This window comes from Nesoenas mayeri (genome assembly GCF_963082525.1).
Source record: "Nesoenas mayeri genome assembly, chromosome: 3".
Classification (NCBI taxonomy): Eukaryota; Metazoa; Chordata; class Aves; order Columbiformes; family Columbidae; genus Nesoenas; species Nesoenas mayeri.
In genome coordinates, this window is record NC_137544.1 from 83,770,310 (window position 1) to 83,785,260 (window position 14,951).

At 36.7% G+C, this 14,951-nt stretch overlaps 1 protein-coding gene across 6 annotated transcripts in view; it reads left to right on the forward strand.

The window, feature by feature from the left end:
• The window catches only part of SPAST (spastin), a 40,188-nt gene that overhangs the window by 5,724 nt on the left and 19,513 nt on the right, over nucleotides 1–14,951 (forward strand). For 4 of the 6 annotated variants that reach the window (XR_013922034.1, XM_080343061.1, XM_080343059.1 and 1 more), the window contains exons 3-7: nucleotides 2–85; nucleotides 5,113–5,208; nucleotides 12,330–12,514; nucleotides 13,541–13,674; nucleotides 14,015–14,108. Coding sequence is in view for 5 of the 6 variants with exons in the window: in XM_080343061.1 (XP_080199187.1) it covers nucleotides 2–85; nucleotides 5,113–5,208; nucleotides 12,330–12,514; nucleotides 13,541–13,674; nucleotides 14,015–14,108 (593 nt within the window). In the remaining variant the exon portion in view is untranslated. The remainder of the gene's footprint in view (nucleotide 1; nucleotides 86–5,112; nucleotides 5,209–12,329; nucleotides 12,515–13,540; nucleotides 13,675–14,014; nucleotides 14,109–14,951) is intronic. The other 2 variants (XM_080343062.1, XM_080343063.1) reach the window with 1 other exon arrangement.

Here is a 14,951-nt window from a genome sequence, read left to right on the forward strand (position 1 = left end):
GGTGATCAGTGTGAACGGGCTCGACGTCTGCAATCTAAAATGATGACAAATTTGGCAATGGCCAAGGATCGCTTGCAGCTTTTAGGTACCAGTTACAATTCATGACTTTGGAAAGTTTGTAATTATTCGCACAACTTCATGTAATGCATTCTTCTGTAATATTACTTGGATTTTTAAAGTGGAGTCATTGTGTAGAGTCTCAAGTTTTTTTTTTTAGCTGAGAGTAGGTAATATTTTTTCTATGCTGTTGATGGATTTTGAAATTGGAATCTCATGACCCACTTCCCTATGCCTTAAGAAATAGGTGTCAAAGTAACCGAGAAGTCTTTATATCATAGCATGCTTGACTTGTAAACTGCAGAAGCTTTTACTAACTTGTGCTGGAGTTAGTTTAGGTTTTCTATGTTTCTGTGTTTCTCCTGTCACATAACAATTTTTCTGTTTGTTGGTATGTACTGTAATAATAATTCTTTAGCATTATATAGATCATAAGGTTGTGAAATCCTAATTCCCATAATTTTTATCTAGTAGTGTTCTATTGTAAGATTACCAGGTAAGAACACTTATTTTCAGAAGGATAATGTAGTATAGTTATAGTTTTATCAAAATTAATTGTTGTATATAAGCTATTAATGGCCAGAGTAAACCAGGCAGGTTTGGAAATGGCATCTTAATGTGCATGATAAACAAAGATTCCCCCCGATCAAGCAACAGACCCATAACTTTGTGTAGTGCGTCCTCTAAATTGAGAACTTTGGAAATGCTTTCACTTCAGACAGTAAAATGAAAATAAAGACCATTTTTTAAAATTGCTCTTTAAGTGAGAACTGATAAATGTACTTGAGTTTAACTTGCATATTTGCAGATTTAATCTTGCCCTTTGTTGTTTGGAGTTCTACTAGCTCCCTCCCTAGGAGCGTATGGACCAGACAGGAAAACTCATGTTCTCTTTCTTAACACTTTGTTATTCTGTGGTCCTGACTGGTGGTTGACAGGGAAGTTGTGACAGCCTCAAGACAGTGAATCCCTTTTGTTTCCCTGGAATTCCTGGTGTCCTTAGTTCTGTTTGAAAAAAAGTGAAGGGAACATGGGGTGAAGAGGCTTCTGTGCTTTATTAAGCATGTTTGTCATTAGAACCTTAGTACATGCAGAAAAGATTTTCAACTCAGTGGGATTAAAGGCTGACTTCTAGAGGTAATATATAAACTAGGGGACAAAAGAGTGAAAGTGGTTACATGTTAGTAATCTTTGATAAGGTATGGCGTGTTGCTGACATCCTAATTGCAAGCAACTAGGATTTCTTTAAAAAAATTAGCGTGCTTTAAACCTTGAAGTAGCCATGTCTTTATTTTTTGGGTAGTGCTTCATCCATGCTTGTATTATTATAGTAGCACTTGTGACGTTGAGAAGTGGCTTACTTGCTGTGCTCTGTGTGAAATGATAAAAAGGATAAACATTGCAGAAAAACTAAAAGTTGAAGTCAAGCTGGTACATTCATCTTTGCTACTACTAGAATGTGTGATCACATGCTGTTTGTATTCTTGATTCAGAGTGCAGATTGAAAGAAAATCAGATAGAATAGTGCTCATTGTATAAGTCAAATATGGCAAATTTTTACTTTGAAATTATCAGTCATTTAGTACTTTGCACTAAGAATCTGCCTCAAGCAAGGTACCTGAGAGCAAAATTTGGATAGAAAAGAGAAAGTGAAGCGATCTGCCCTTTAGAAAGGAAGAGGATGTTGTTTGGAGAGATATTCCGATGGATTTAAATCCCTCCAAACTTGATCGTCATGTATCTATTTGAGTAATATTTGTTATACCATCTAAGCAACTTTCAAGTATTGACAGCATCTGTATTTATTACTTTGCATGTCATTTTATGTGGGTTGTTGGTTTTTTTTTGTTTTTTAAATATAGGGTAATCTAGACCTGAATTGCATGTGCAATTCTAAACACAGCTTTTAGCTCATTAGTTATAGTAACAGATATTTAGAAGTTTTTAAGTAGTGTAGAGATGGTTTGTGGTTGAAGCAAACCTGAGGCTCTTGAAGCTCTTAGGGTTCAGTAAAGTGATTTTTCTTATGAATCCAAGTCTCAAGATCAAAGAGTAGGTGTTTTCCTCTAGCCCTGTGAAATTTCTTTATTTCTTAAGGGAGAAAAGGCCAGTCCTTTATTGCATTAGCTGGCAGAATGAAACAAACTTAAAGTAAACAATAATATCAAATATTTCATCCCGCTTGCTAGACAGATATGTGATTGCAGACTGCCTGACTGACAGGCTATCAAGTCAAGCAAGTTATATTGGTAATACATAGAAAATGAAAATTAAATCATACAGATTATAACCATCCTTTAAAAATGCTAAGTTCTTTGATTTTCTTTTTCTTTTTTTTTTTTTTTTTTCTTAGTGTGTTGGATCATCCATGTAAATTTAAGTTGCTTGACACCACTGATGGGAGTGGGATGTCTGATCACACCCATGTGTTATTACCATGTGTCATCACACCACTGATTCCTTTTAATGTTCGACCAAGAGGGTGTAGCTGCCTACCTTGGATGATGGCTTTACTATTTTGGGCCCTATTTTTGTCTTGAGGCTATATATTGCAGTGTCTTACTCTGTTTAGAGCCATACTATGACACAGCCTGAAAGCTGAAGTTACTCTGGGTGTGTTTCAGAGCACCTCAGGATGAGGGCTTCAATGGATACCTTTTGGGATTCTTCCACTTTCTTAGAGGTGATGATGGTTTTGCTTCAGGCTTTTGTCACAGGGTAACTATTTTTTTAATTAGAAATCAGTTACCTCGAGCTCAAGATGTAGTGTTGCCTAAATAAGACAGTGGCTGCAGTGGTGTTTACTTGGTAGGTTTATGTTGATGTTATAGCATCAAGGACAAACAATGAATGAGGTTCTCTGAACTTTTTTTTTTAGTGTCTGGAGACATAGGAAGAAAACATTTGAACGTCAGGTGACAAGGTGTCCTGTTAATTCCCCAGAATAATATTTAATAGCTCAATTTATTTCCTTATTCCAGAGGACTACAACTACACTGTCTCAAGAAAAGTGATGTATGTGCTTAATGTAATTTTGTGTACAATATTAAAATTACATGTTAATATGTAATGTGATGGGAAGACACTGTGAGTTGAAACTGGGCAACAGTTGGATTACATTTTTTGTGTTGCAGTTTTGGAGTTCCTGAATATGTGGAACTTGCTAAGCCATTGATAATTGTGGCATAAACCCAGTCTCCAACTGCAGTATTGAAGCAAATAGCATTTCCCGAATTCCTGCCCAAGGCAATTGATTTTATTACGATCATTTGCTAGGAAGTGTGCTGGTTTTTTTGTAAATTTCAGAAATGTTCTCCAAAAGTTAACTGTTTATCTAATGTCTTACCACGTCTATTAATACTAATTTTGTTTCCTAAGCTTCTCTGTGTACTTTCCATTCAGACTGCACACACCGGGCAGGGAGCAGACTATTCTCCCTGTTGTCTTCTCCAGTAGTTCTGTGCCCACTACAATCGTCCACCCTGTTTGCCGCCAGTTACACTAAAAAGACTTTTCTTACACTTGTTTAGAGGGAGGTTTCTTAGGGTGACATCTGGCAAGTTACAAAGCCTGTGGTTGTGTGTAGACTGTTCTTGTGTGACTAACAGTTTCTTGGTTTACTGTACCTGACTATTCAATGCTTTTGTTTAAAACAAAGTAAACCCTGGGTGCACATACTAATCTCAAACTTCAGCTTTCCACATTTCCATATTTGCTACTAAGCTTTCACTCTAAGCTGCATCTTGTTAAGTCTGGATATTATCATTAAGCTGTCACTTAAACTGTTGAGTCTAAAGATCCTTTTCAGGGAAGCTAAGCAGTGAGTGATCAGGAGCAGGCGGAAGAAAGGAATGAAGCAGAAAGACTGGAAAAAGATCTGTAACAGATGAAGAAGAGGAAGGAAGTATTTATGCCTGTTGGCTGTACAGTCTGCAAGCACTGAATGGCGATTCTTCCTCTAGTCAGGGCATTTATGATCTTAGCTGTGGACATTTTCAGTAGCATTCGGCTTATTTTGCAGTATGTGCTTTAGTGTTGCCAGAGGACATGGCTCCTCTACCTGGCCATCTGTTTTCCTGCAGCTTCTTGGTGCTGTTATCTCTTGAGGGGGAAAAAAGAAAGGCCGGGGGAGGGGTAGTGTGGCAGTGTGTCCCTTGCATCCTTACAAACCGTGTTCTGTTTTTACAAAAAGGGGTGGGGCTGTGTGAATTAAAAGTGGAAGAGGCTGTAAAGCACCCCAAAAGTAAGGCCTAGAGATTTTTAGTGCAGTGGGAAAAGCAGGAATGGTAGGTGAGCTGTGGAGAACAGATGGTCCTGAGACTTAATTCTTATTTTGTGTCCTTTGCAGCCTTACACCTCTTTGACTTATGCTTTGGCTAGTTTATCATGACTTCTTAGAGTAAATTTATTTCTCCTTAATCTTTAACCTTATAAATCTTGTATTCAGATGTTTCTGAAGTTAATCTTCTTAAAGAATGCAGATTGCATGACAGTTTTATTGACTTAATTTTAAGACAATTATATTTCTAAATAGGGATCTTGAAAGATGCCATCGTAATGTATATATGGTGTTTTGCTTGAACAGTTGAGGTTTCTGTAAAATGTTGTCTGGCTGTTACTACTTAAGTGAAACATTTAATATGCAGAAAAGTAATGACTCCTGGCAACTGGTCAGAAGTAACACCCTGGTGAGGACTTTCAGAAATGGGTTATCAACACAAATATTCAGTAAATGAATTTGATTTAATCCTGACCATTGCTTTGGGAAGTAACTGCAGTCACTAGACTGGAAATATAGTTGTAATTAACTCAGGCATAAATGGCTAGTTTTAAAGCTGTTTTCAGTCATGCTTATACTGACAGATTTTTCTTACAAATTTGCTGAACATGTAGAATAGTTAGAAGTACTCCTTTTATCTTTAACTCTGTATCAAATATAACAAAGCCAAACTTGACATTTGTGTGTTCAACATACATAAATTTTCTTGGTTCATTTTTATTTTTTGTTTGTTTATTTTGTCCTTTCTCCTCCCTCCCCCTCTGTCTACTATGTAGAGAAGCTGCAGGCAGTTTTGCAAATATCCAAGCCGCAAATGGAAGTCTATAATGACAGTACTAACCTGGCATGCCGCAATGGACATCTCCAGTCAGGTGGGTTTGGTTTTACCAGCGCCTATTGAGGGGATGTCTCTCAGTTTCCGGTGTATTAGAGGGAAAAATATGCAATGCTATGTTTCGGCCCCACCAACTTAAAAAAAATATATATATATATATATATTTCTGGTTTTAAACGCTTTATATAAAATACATCCCATCCTTTCTGTGGCTTTGACAACACTGTTTTATTTTGTAGTATTCCATTCTCTTACAATACCTGTGCTAGGATCCAAAACTATTTACTAAAACAGTATTTTAGAAAATATTTGTTAAGTTACATTCTTAAAGGAATTAAAATAAACCTGTTTTAGATAGCGTCAAAGTCAGTGTAGGATATGTAAGTTATATATTGTGCCTACATGAGTAGTTCTTTGCAATATTGGGAGAATGAGTGTGCATTTGAATTAAGCCGTATTAAATTTCAGGGTTTTTTACTCTGATAAAGTGATACACAATTAAAACAAGGGGTATGTGGCAGAGAAATAGCTCCTACTTTTTGTCAAATAAGGTTGTTTTTATCCCTTCCCAGAAGACTGCACCAGGGATACTAAAACAGCAGAAGTAAACTTGTTTATCCATAAACAAGGAGTAAAATTACTGTGAGGTTTGTGAATTGTATCCAGGAAGTGTTTTAAGCTCGCAGTAAGCTATTGTCACAACTGTTATCTCAACTGATAATTCATACAGTAGACTACAATAAGGTTAAATAAAATAGCTAACAAGCAATGGAATTCATAAAGCTTGTCTGCTGATTCAGGAGCACTATTCAGTTTTTAAAGTAAGTAAACTTGAAACGTAGTGTAAACCACATGCATTTTTTTTGAAGTTCCATTTCTAGTTCTGAAGTCATCTCACTGTTTGGTTTCATTGTTTCTAATGTATGAGAAATTAAAGTAGTGGAACTATGTCGTGTTAGGCATCTTTAGATTACTGTATGTGTGGTATTTTTGTTAACTGCATTTGTCAAAAATATGTAGTTAAAAGGGCTCTTCATTATAAGTTCCTACATAGATAGACCCTGAGAACTCTACCTTAAATGATCCAGTCTAGCTCCTGCCTTTTTATCTGGTTGGCTAGAGATTCAATGAACAAATACATTCATATGCACACAAACATTGATAATGTGCTCCATCTGATTCAGTATGAACAGCTCTTTCGTTAAACTCTCTGGGTTTTTTTGTACCCTTTTCTCAACATATCTCAGAATTGAATACTGCAGGAGAAGATTAAACTGAACTGTCACTCTTAAGACTGTTAATTTACTCAGTAACAAAGCATAGAATATCTTTTGGCATCTGCTGGAAATGAAGAAACATTTTGCCCGTTCTGTGGCAGGTGTTTTTATTTGCAGAAGTTCCCGTAGGAGAAGGTAGTCGCTATCAGTAAACTTGTGGAAAGTGGTACTAGTCAGTTTACCCATTTGGGGTCATACTGCTTATGGTTTATAGAAGCTGAAGCACTGAACCACTTCTGCGATACTGGAGGAAAGGGCCACGGGCTTCTGGGGATGCTTTTTTCTGAGAGACTGTCGTCCCACTTTCTGAAAAGGAGTGTGGGCTAACAGAGAAACTTTCATTTACCAGACTCAGTGGGATCTGAGGAGAGACAGAAGGACTAAAGAGCAGGTCATAAACCAGAGGCAAGTACCAGGCATCTACTGATTACTTTGAACAAGGCTTCAAGAGCCTTTTCCATTGCCGTTTGCATTTACGTTGCCAAAGATAAATTTTAGATTCATAAGTTGTGGAAGTCAGAGGGTTACCCGAAGTACTGTATTTATCCTGCAGCTGTGGAGTCCCTGATAGTACCAGCGAAGTCAGCCTATTAACTGTTGTTTGAATTTCTTAATTGGCTGGTGCCTGTGCTCACACGCTCTTGTCTGTTTTTTGGGAGACAGGGGGAAACAGCCTTGTTCCTAAGAATACATTGGTGCTACAGTTTTTTCTTAAAAGTACCGTATCAGTTTTGCTTCAGTCTGCTGATCATCTTGCTGTTGTTCTTCCTTTATACATGTTGTAACAGAGATGTTATTTTCACGCTGACAACTGCAATCATTTGAAAACACAAAGTACATGAGAAATTCGTAGAAAACTGTACAAAATCAGCTTGCAGGCTACTTTGAGATAAGGGGACTGCTGTTACGGAGGCAGTAGAGGTACTACAGAGGTATTGAGCCACAGGACTCTGTCATAAGCTTCATTTTTCTGTATATGTAAAGCATTGCCTGTGCTGGTGCCTGATCAGGCTGGGATTTTTAAAAGTCCAGGATTTTATGAAGCCTGAAACATGGTCATTCATAGTTTTAACTTCAAGCATCTTTTTGCCTGTTCTTTGGTCAAAAAGTACTTTCTTTCATTTGTCTTTAAAGGCCAGATTCTTTACAGATATTTTTGATTCTTAATTCTGTCTGCTGTTCTATTCTCACCTCTGTACTGCACTTTTTTTCTATTTCCAAAGTGTTACTTGAGATTCTTCCTTCTTTCAAGATGTTATTCGTGTCAGTCTTTCAGACCCATGTACTTGATTCTAGTACAAATGGCTACCTATCCCTGTCTTCCTCATCCATAGATAGTTTCCTAGCTTCACTGAACAGCTAGAGATTTTTCTTTAATATTTATGTGAAAGATTTCTAATAAGGTTCTATAAGACCTCATTAGAGCAGTATCACCTGCCATTCAGTTGCAGAAGACTATGCAGTAACTTGTCTTAAGAGTAATGACAAGTAGCCTTGACCCCAAACTTTATTTTGAAATGCATGTTTTTATTTATTTGTTTGTTTGTTGGTTGGTTTTAAGTGTATCCATCACTCTTGTTCTAATAGCAGTCTTAAATTAGATGTAAAACTATTTAGCTGTATTTTTTGTTTTCCTCAGATGTGCCTGTTTTCTTCTGCGTTGTAGGTGGTTGGTTTTTTTTGTTTTAAGACTGGCTGGAGAAGGAGATTATGCCAGTCTTGCTGAAGGCAGTGTTTATGTTTCATGAACTTATTTACTGGGCATACAATACTGATAGTATTACAATAGTACCAGTGTACCATTTTACACTTAACATGTAAATCTCAGCATGATATATGATTAGAGAAAGCATTACATTTCTGTTTCTTACCACAACATTAGCACTGTGCAAGTAGCTAGTTTTTAATCTCAGTTTTCAGTTGGAAGCATCTGCTGGCATGTCTTTAATAGGCTTATATTGGCAATCTTTTTCAAGTTGCAAAAATTCTACTCTTAATGCTGAAGTTTTTTAATGAGTTTTCCAAGTAGAAGTAGTAGTTTCAATAAGATCTTTTTTAACACCATAATTTGGCAACCGTAGTTCTTTGACTGTTGTGACTCTGTCATTTTAGAAAGGAAACAACTATGAAGTTTTCTGTTAGCTAGTTTTTATTACTTGAATGTATCTATTTGAAGAATCCAAATATAATCTTTGAAGGAATTCCTGTTTAGGGGCTGTTGTGAATGCTGATCTTGAATAACTTATCAGTCTTGCAGTTGCTACATGTATTTTGTTAAGCAATATTTGCAGAAAATTTATTGCTAAGCTGTTTAAAGATTTTTTTTTTTTTAATAAAACTACATACATAAAGAAAATTTGAGACTGATTTTTTTTTTTTTTTCAACTTGAGGTCTACAAACCACATAAAATAACTTCTTGTAGTCACTTAATATCAGTTATCAATAGGCATACATAAGGAATTTCTGAGGACTATTCCCTGGTGATTTATAAGGTTTAACAACTAAAGGCTGGAAACTTTTTCAGTACTAGAACTGCTGCTTATAATTTTAATTGAAACTTTTTTTGGATGCTTAAGAAGTTATAAACCAGCAGAAACTTGTTCATTAAGATGTGCCTTAATCTGTTTTAGATGCACAAAAGAAATTATAATTAGTTTCCTTTTTAGAAATACGAAGCACACTGCTATCTTTATCAAGTAAATAAGCTAGAGCTGCATATTTCTCAGCTTGTTTCTGTTTCCAGGAGTGTAGTATAATCCAGTGTCTCTTAAATTTCTTCAAACATATCCTTACTTCACTTTACCTTTAAAAACAGTTAAATGCATTTTAAGTTTGTTTGGTTGTTTTTTTTTTCTGTAAAGGAGTCTGAAATTGGACACCCGTGTCTGCAGCTTATCACAATTTAACTGATAGAAAACCTCAGACAAAAATTTGCTCCTTGCTTGTTTATAATTTCTTTATTATCTGTTTATTTGGATGACAGATGAAAATTTCAGGCACGCTTTCAGGATCATTCCTGCATCATCTAGTGGCATTAGCTTAGAGCTTTGAAGTAAATTATTCTGTCCCATTCTGAATTTGTGAGTAAAATCAAAACAGTCGAGTCACTATTACTATCGTACAAAGTAAACAATTTAATTGTTCAGTGTTTCAAATACACTTGAAAAAATACCTTGGTCTGTCTTTATGATTAGAACTTATTTTAGGCACTTCATTACTGTTTTATATGGAATGGTGAAACATTAGGCAGAAGGCTGCTGGAGATTCTACAAAAGGTTTTAAGGCCACTTGCAGCACATTTTACGTCTTTCAGCAGATGACAAATACAAATGGATAAGAAATGTGTTTTGGCAGTTTTGCATTTGTCACAGCAAAACTATATTTTACATAATGAAATAATAGGTGCTGTCAGTGACAAGACATACATGCGCTCTTAAACACTTCACCCGTTAGAAACAGGTAAACTAATTCTGAAAAGTTTGATCACATTTTTATTTGCTGCATCAATGAAAATTTGTATGTAAAATGAAGTTCCCTGTGGAGTTGACAGTGAACAAGTGTGTTCAAGAGTAGTTCATCAGTGCTATTTCATGCTGCCCAGCAGGACTGACCGCCAAACATGTGTAAACTTCGTGGTCTTGATTCCTGGAGGTACAGTTAGAGTAAATCATAATTTGTTTTGAAGCCTTTCTGGTTTCGCTTCCCCTTCCTTGTGTTTCCAGCCTCCTGAAGTATTCCTTATGATTCTCAAAATTGCAGTGTGTGTATTGTTCTCAATAGAAGGGGGTAGTTCTGGGGAGGTGTGATAATTGAGCAACATGTTGAGGTGAAGGAGATGGAGAAAAACTACTTAAGCTTTTTGTAGCCATCCCATGTTGACTAAGCCAGTTGTGCAAGTGAGGCTGAAGGGAAAAACGAAACAAAACAAAAACACAAACCAGAAAAACACCAGAGTGCCACCTTTTGCTAAACTGTACCATTCGAAGTGTGGAGTAGCTGGGGTTTTTAATAGATTCATATACTGCTTTTTGAATTTCAAAGTTACTAAGTATGCCTAATTTTGAGGAGGTTTTGACCCGGAAATTCCTGAGCAGAGATGACTAAAGGAATTTAACCAGCTCTGGGTCTGTGTGTGACTTATTCAGTAACCAGTAGCCAGTTTTGTGGTGGTGTGTGTTTGTGGTTTGCTTTTTTTTGGTGTGGTGGTTTGTGGTGGTTTTTGGTTTGTTGTGTTTTGTTTGCTTTTTGGTAGGTGGGTTTTGTTTCTTAATGGTGTTTGTTTGCATTTGTTTATGTCGGGGGTTTTGGTTTGTTTTTTTTTCCCAAGAAATATCTTATGTGTAAATGTAGTTAATCATATTATTCAAGTTCCCTTGTTCATTGCACTTTGGTACATCTGCATTGTTTATTATGACCCCTGCAGGGTTTCCGTAACTCTTAAAAGGGGTAGATTTGTGGCCGGAGAAACGCTTTAGAAGCTTGGTAGCCTAGAAGTAGTTCAACACATGGATAACTGCGGGCTTTGTAAAGATATGCTCCTGGTGATATGTCAGACTCATGTTTAAAGAGGCTGAGGACATGGTAGTAATTAATTGATCCTTCCATGATACTGTTTCACTGAGGTATTTTTAGTTTTAATTCTTTAAACACAACATTCAAAATGATGAGGCTTTCTACTTCAGGTATTTTTAACTGAACTGCACTATTATAAATTAAAAATTTTCATAGAGTCATTAACTTGCTTAAAAATTGAGTTCTTTGGCTCATTGCTTAAGACTTAACAAGTCAAAATGAGTTGCACATTTCAGAAAGCTTAGTGAAGAAGCTTGTAGCTGAAATCCATCTTGAGCTTCCTTACCTCTGACACTATATTTCTCCTATCTAATCAAAAGGCTCCTTGATCCTTTCAAAAGGACATAAAATAAGGCAGTATTTTCAGTTTCCATCGCAGACAACAATGCTGTACCAGACAGCTTCCAGTACTGTATTCCCACCACAGAAACCCCCGTCTGATGCTGTGCTCTAATCATTAACCAGCCTGACCAACATGCATGTTCACTGTGGCACATTCTTACCTCTTAATCTCTGTTTTGAACAATCAAATGCTATTTAACTTACTCTGGACCAAAATGGCCTTTTGTAGTTCAGTCACCTGTGGCCAGTATGTTAAATTTCATCTGTAGATTTATTTGAGACCTTCTTGCTCCATCATGGAGATGATTTAGATGAGGTGTGAATGGAATGTGTGGTGGTGTTTGAATTCAGTGGCGTAATATAATATTTGAACACTTATAAATGTAGGAAGGTAAGCTGCTTCAGAGCTATTTATTCAGAATTTACTTATACCTTGAGATACCTGAAGTGAAACAAAGTTAGAAAAAAAAGCTCCTGGTAGTTGCTTGCAAGTATCACTTTTGGAATTTTTGCCAAATTAAAGTGCCTTGGTGAAGCTTCTGTGTGGAAGGTGCTAGATAGTGTTGGCTAGAATCCAAAGTAACTAACCTGCCAACATCACTTAAGGAATGACTGCTCTGAATCTAATGGCTTGAAATTTGGGGATTATTATAATTATTTTTAGGAGCTCATGTTCTGTCTTAAGGAATAGATGGTGTTCTTCCCTTGTTATGGGATTTAACCATCTCCAGCTTTTCTAAGGTCGCTAACCACTGTTGGTTTTGAGAGGTCTTTACATTTCAAAACTTAACTTTAGGAGAAACTTACAGCTTAATATGCCCTTAAAAGTACTAAACCTCTTCAAAAATGTGTCTTATTCTGCTATAATACTGTATTATATATGTCAACATTACTGTCTTCAAGTTAGAATTGATGATAAAAGTACGGCTGCTGAAAGTGTTCTCGTTCTAATGGTTTTCTTTGTAGAAAGTGGAGCGGTTCCAAAAAAGAAGGATCCCTTAACACATACAAGTAATTCCCTTCCTCGTTCAAAAACTGTTGCAAAAACTGGATCCACAGGCCTCTCAGGTCACCACAGAACACCTAGCTACAGTGGGATATCATCTTCTGTGTCTAGACCAGCACCTAATCCTGCAGCTTCAACTCATAAGGTATGGTAAGGATAAATATAGCACTATGCGCTTAGAAAGTCAATGTAAATTCCAGGACAAACTTTGTATTTGCTGCCTTTATTGCAGTATTGTAGTAGCAGAAAGGTTTTGGAAAAAACCCCTAAGCCCCTGAGTTTTTGGCCAAGCCTCTTGAGCTAGGCTGCGGAATGGATTTTAGAAATCACGGGGCATTGGGTAGCTGAATGGACAAATGGATGTTAGTTGTGATTGCAGTTATAAATGATAATACTTGTTTTGAAAATTGCATGGGAAACGGGGGTAAGCTTATCTGGGAGAAAGATAAATGTTAGTCCCAGTATGTAAAAGATGGAGGGAAAAAAAGAAAAAAACAACCTCTTACTCCAGAGCTACAGATTTTCTTCCTAGACGTTCCTCCTCTTCTGAAGTACACATGCACAGGGTGTATTGCAACCATATTGAAAAGCAAATTGTGGTTAGATTATGACTGAAATACAAAAGTAAGTCCTATACCAATAAGACACAAAAATGCTACGTTCCTTTTGACCCATCTCTTTCCCTTCTGTCCTTATCTCCCCTCTGCTACTCCCACAGTGAAGCAGTATAAAGAGCAGAGTGGATGGTACATAAATATAGTTAAGCGTTATTGCTGCTATAATGTGAAGGCTTTTAAGTGGCCTGTTAGCAAAGCATGACAGGACTAGAAATTCTTGCTTATATGCATTGAGAATCTGAAACAGATTGTGATGCTCTATTTCTAGAGTACGCTGGGGGAAAATGCCTTAGTTAAATATAAAGGATTGTCTTCAGGAAAAAAATCCTCGAAACCAATATCAAACCAAAAAACCCCTTTCCACTGGAGCCTGTGGTGCTCTATCTGTGTCTGAATATGATAGTATTATTTGTGGCAAAATGCAGCATCAGAATATCTGGTATGTGTTAACATTGTAGCTTTTACTGGAGCAAATTAAATGAAAAAGTAATTTTGTTAACAGAATGCTTTAAAAATATCGAGTTGTTTGTTTGTTTTCCATCCCCTATCTCCAGGCTGCTCCTAAAAATAGCAGAACAAATAAGCCTTCTACTCCTACTACTGCTCCACGAAAAAAGAAAGACTTGAAGATATTTAGAAATGTGGACAGTAATCTTGCTAATCTTATCCTGAATGAGATTGTTGATAGGTAAGTCTGAAGAAAAGTAGGCTTTTCAATGTGGAGAGCCTGTTTTTCAGTACAGTCTTTGTCCACTTGGAATAAAATTAGTATTTTTACTCTGTTGTGGGTCTTTTGGAGATTGTTGGGAGGGGGGGAGCTGTTGTTGATACATGGGCAAAAGGATGAAAATTCAAATCAGAAATGCTTGTCTTTTTAGATGCTTATCTTTTTAAATTCTTAGCAATATAATTTGTAGATTTCCTCAAAAGGGTTCTATATAAATAGTCAAATGCATTAAATTAGTCAGCTGCAGCTGAAAAAGAGTATCTCATTGTTAAGACTAATTAGTATTCCATTTCTTTGTTAGTGGGCCAGCTGTCAAATTCGATGATATCGCAGGGCAGGAACTGGCTAAACAAGCTCTACAAGAAATTGTTATCCTTCCGTCTCTGCGACCTGAGGTAAGCAGCCGAGGGGTGTGAACAGCCTTTGACAGAATCAAAGAAATGTATTGTGCTTCAGATGTGAAGTGGTGATTCTTGAATCCTGTATTTACTGGCTATGATTGCTATTGATATCTGTGTGGTGAGGCAAAAGGAGAATGAATTTATGTGTTAAAATGCTACCATGAAATTCTGACATTCATTTTCTTCTGGTTAGTGAATGTTGGAGGAAGTGATGCACCCACGAGTTTAAAACAAACCAACCTAGCCAAACAAACAAAACAACAACAACAAAACACACCACCCTAAACAAAACAAAACACCAAACCAGCAAGCCACAAAGCCCTAAAAACCCCAACCAACAAAAAACAAAACAAAAAATCCTGAAAATTTGTGAGGCTGACTATGCCAGATGGCTATAGCTGTGTGTCCCATGCTATATGGACATGTAAAGGACAAAGCCCAGAACTGGGAGAGTGAAACAGATGAGATTTGTATAGGTAAAGTAAGTTATGACACTATCTGATTTGAAAAACATGAAATTGGTATTGTGGTCATGTTCTCTGTGCATGTCAGTTAGACATTCTGAATAGTCTGTTCACAGCAGGAGAAGATGCAAAGAAGCGTAGCGAACAAGCAAATATGCTGAGGTGTGTAACATTTGAGGGCAGATTTCCTCTACTTGGCTGAGTGGAAATTGGTCATTTAGGCTTTTATTTTGTCAGAAGTGGTACCTAAGCTACTGTGACTGCCTAGATGCAGGTCTGGTCTATACATCTCTGGAATTTTTTGAGCCACTTTAAAAAAATATTGAATCAGTCATTTCTCAAGCTGGACTTGCAGAAATTGTGTATAATGATT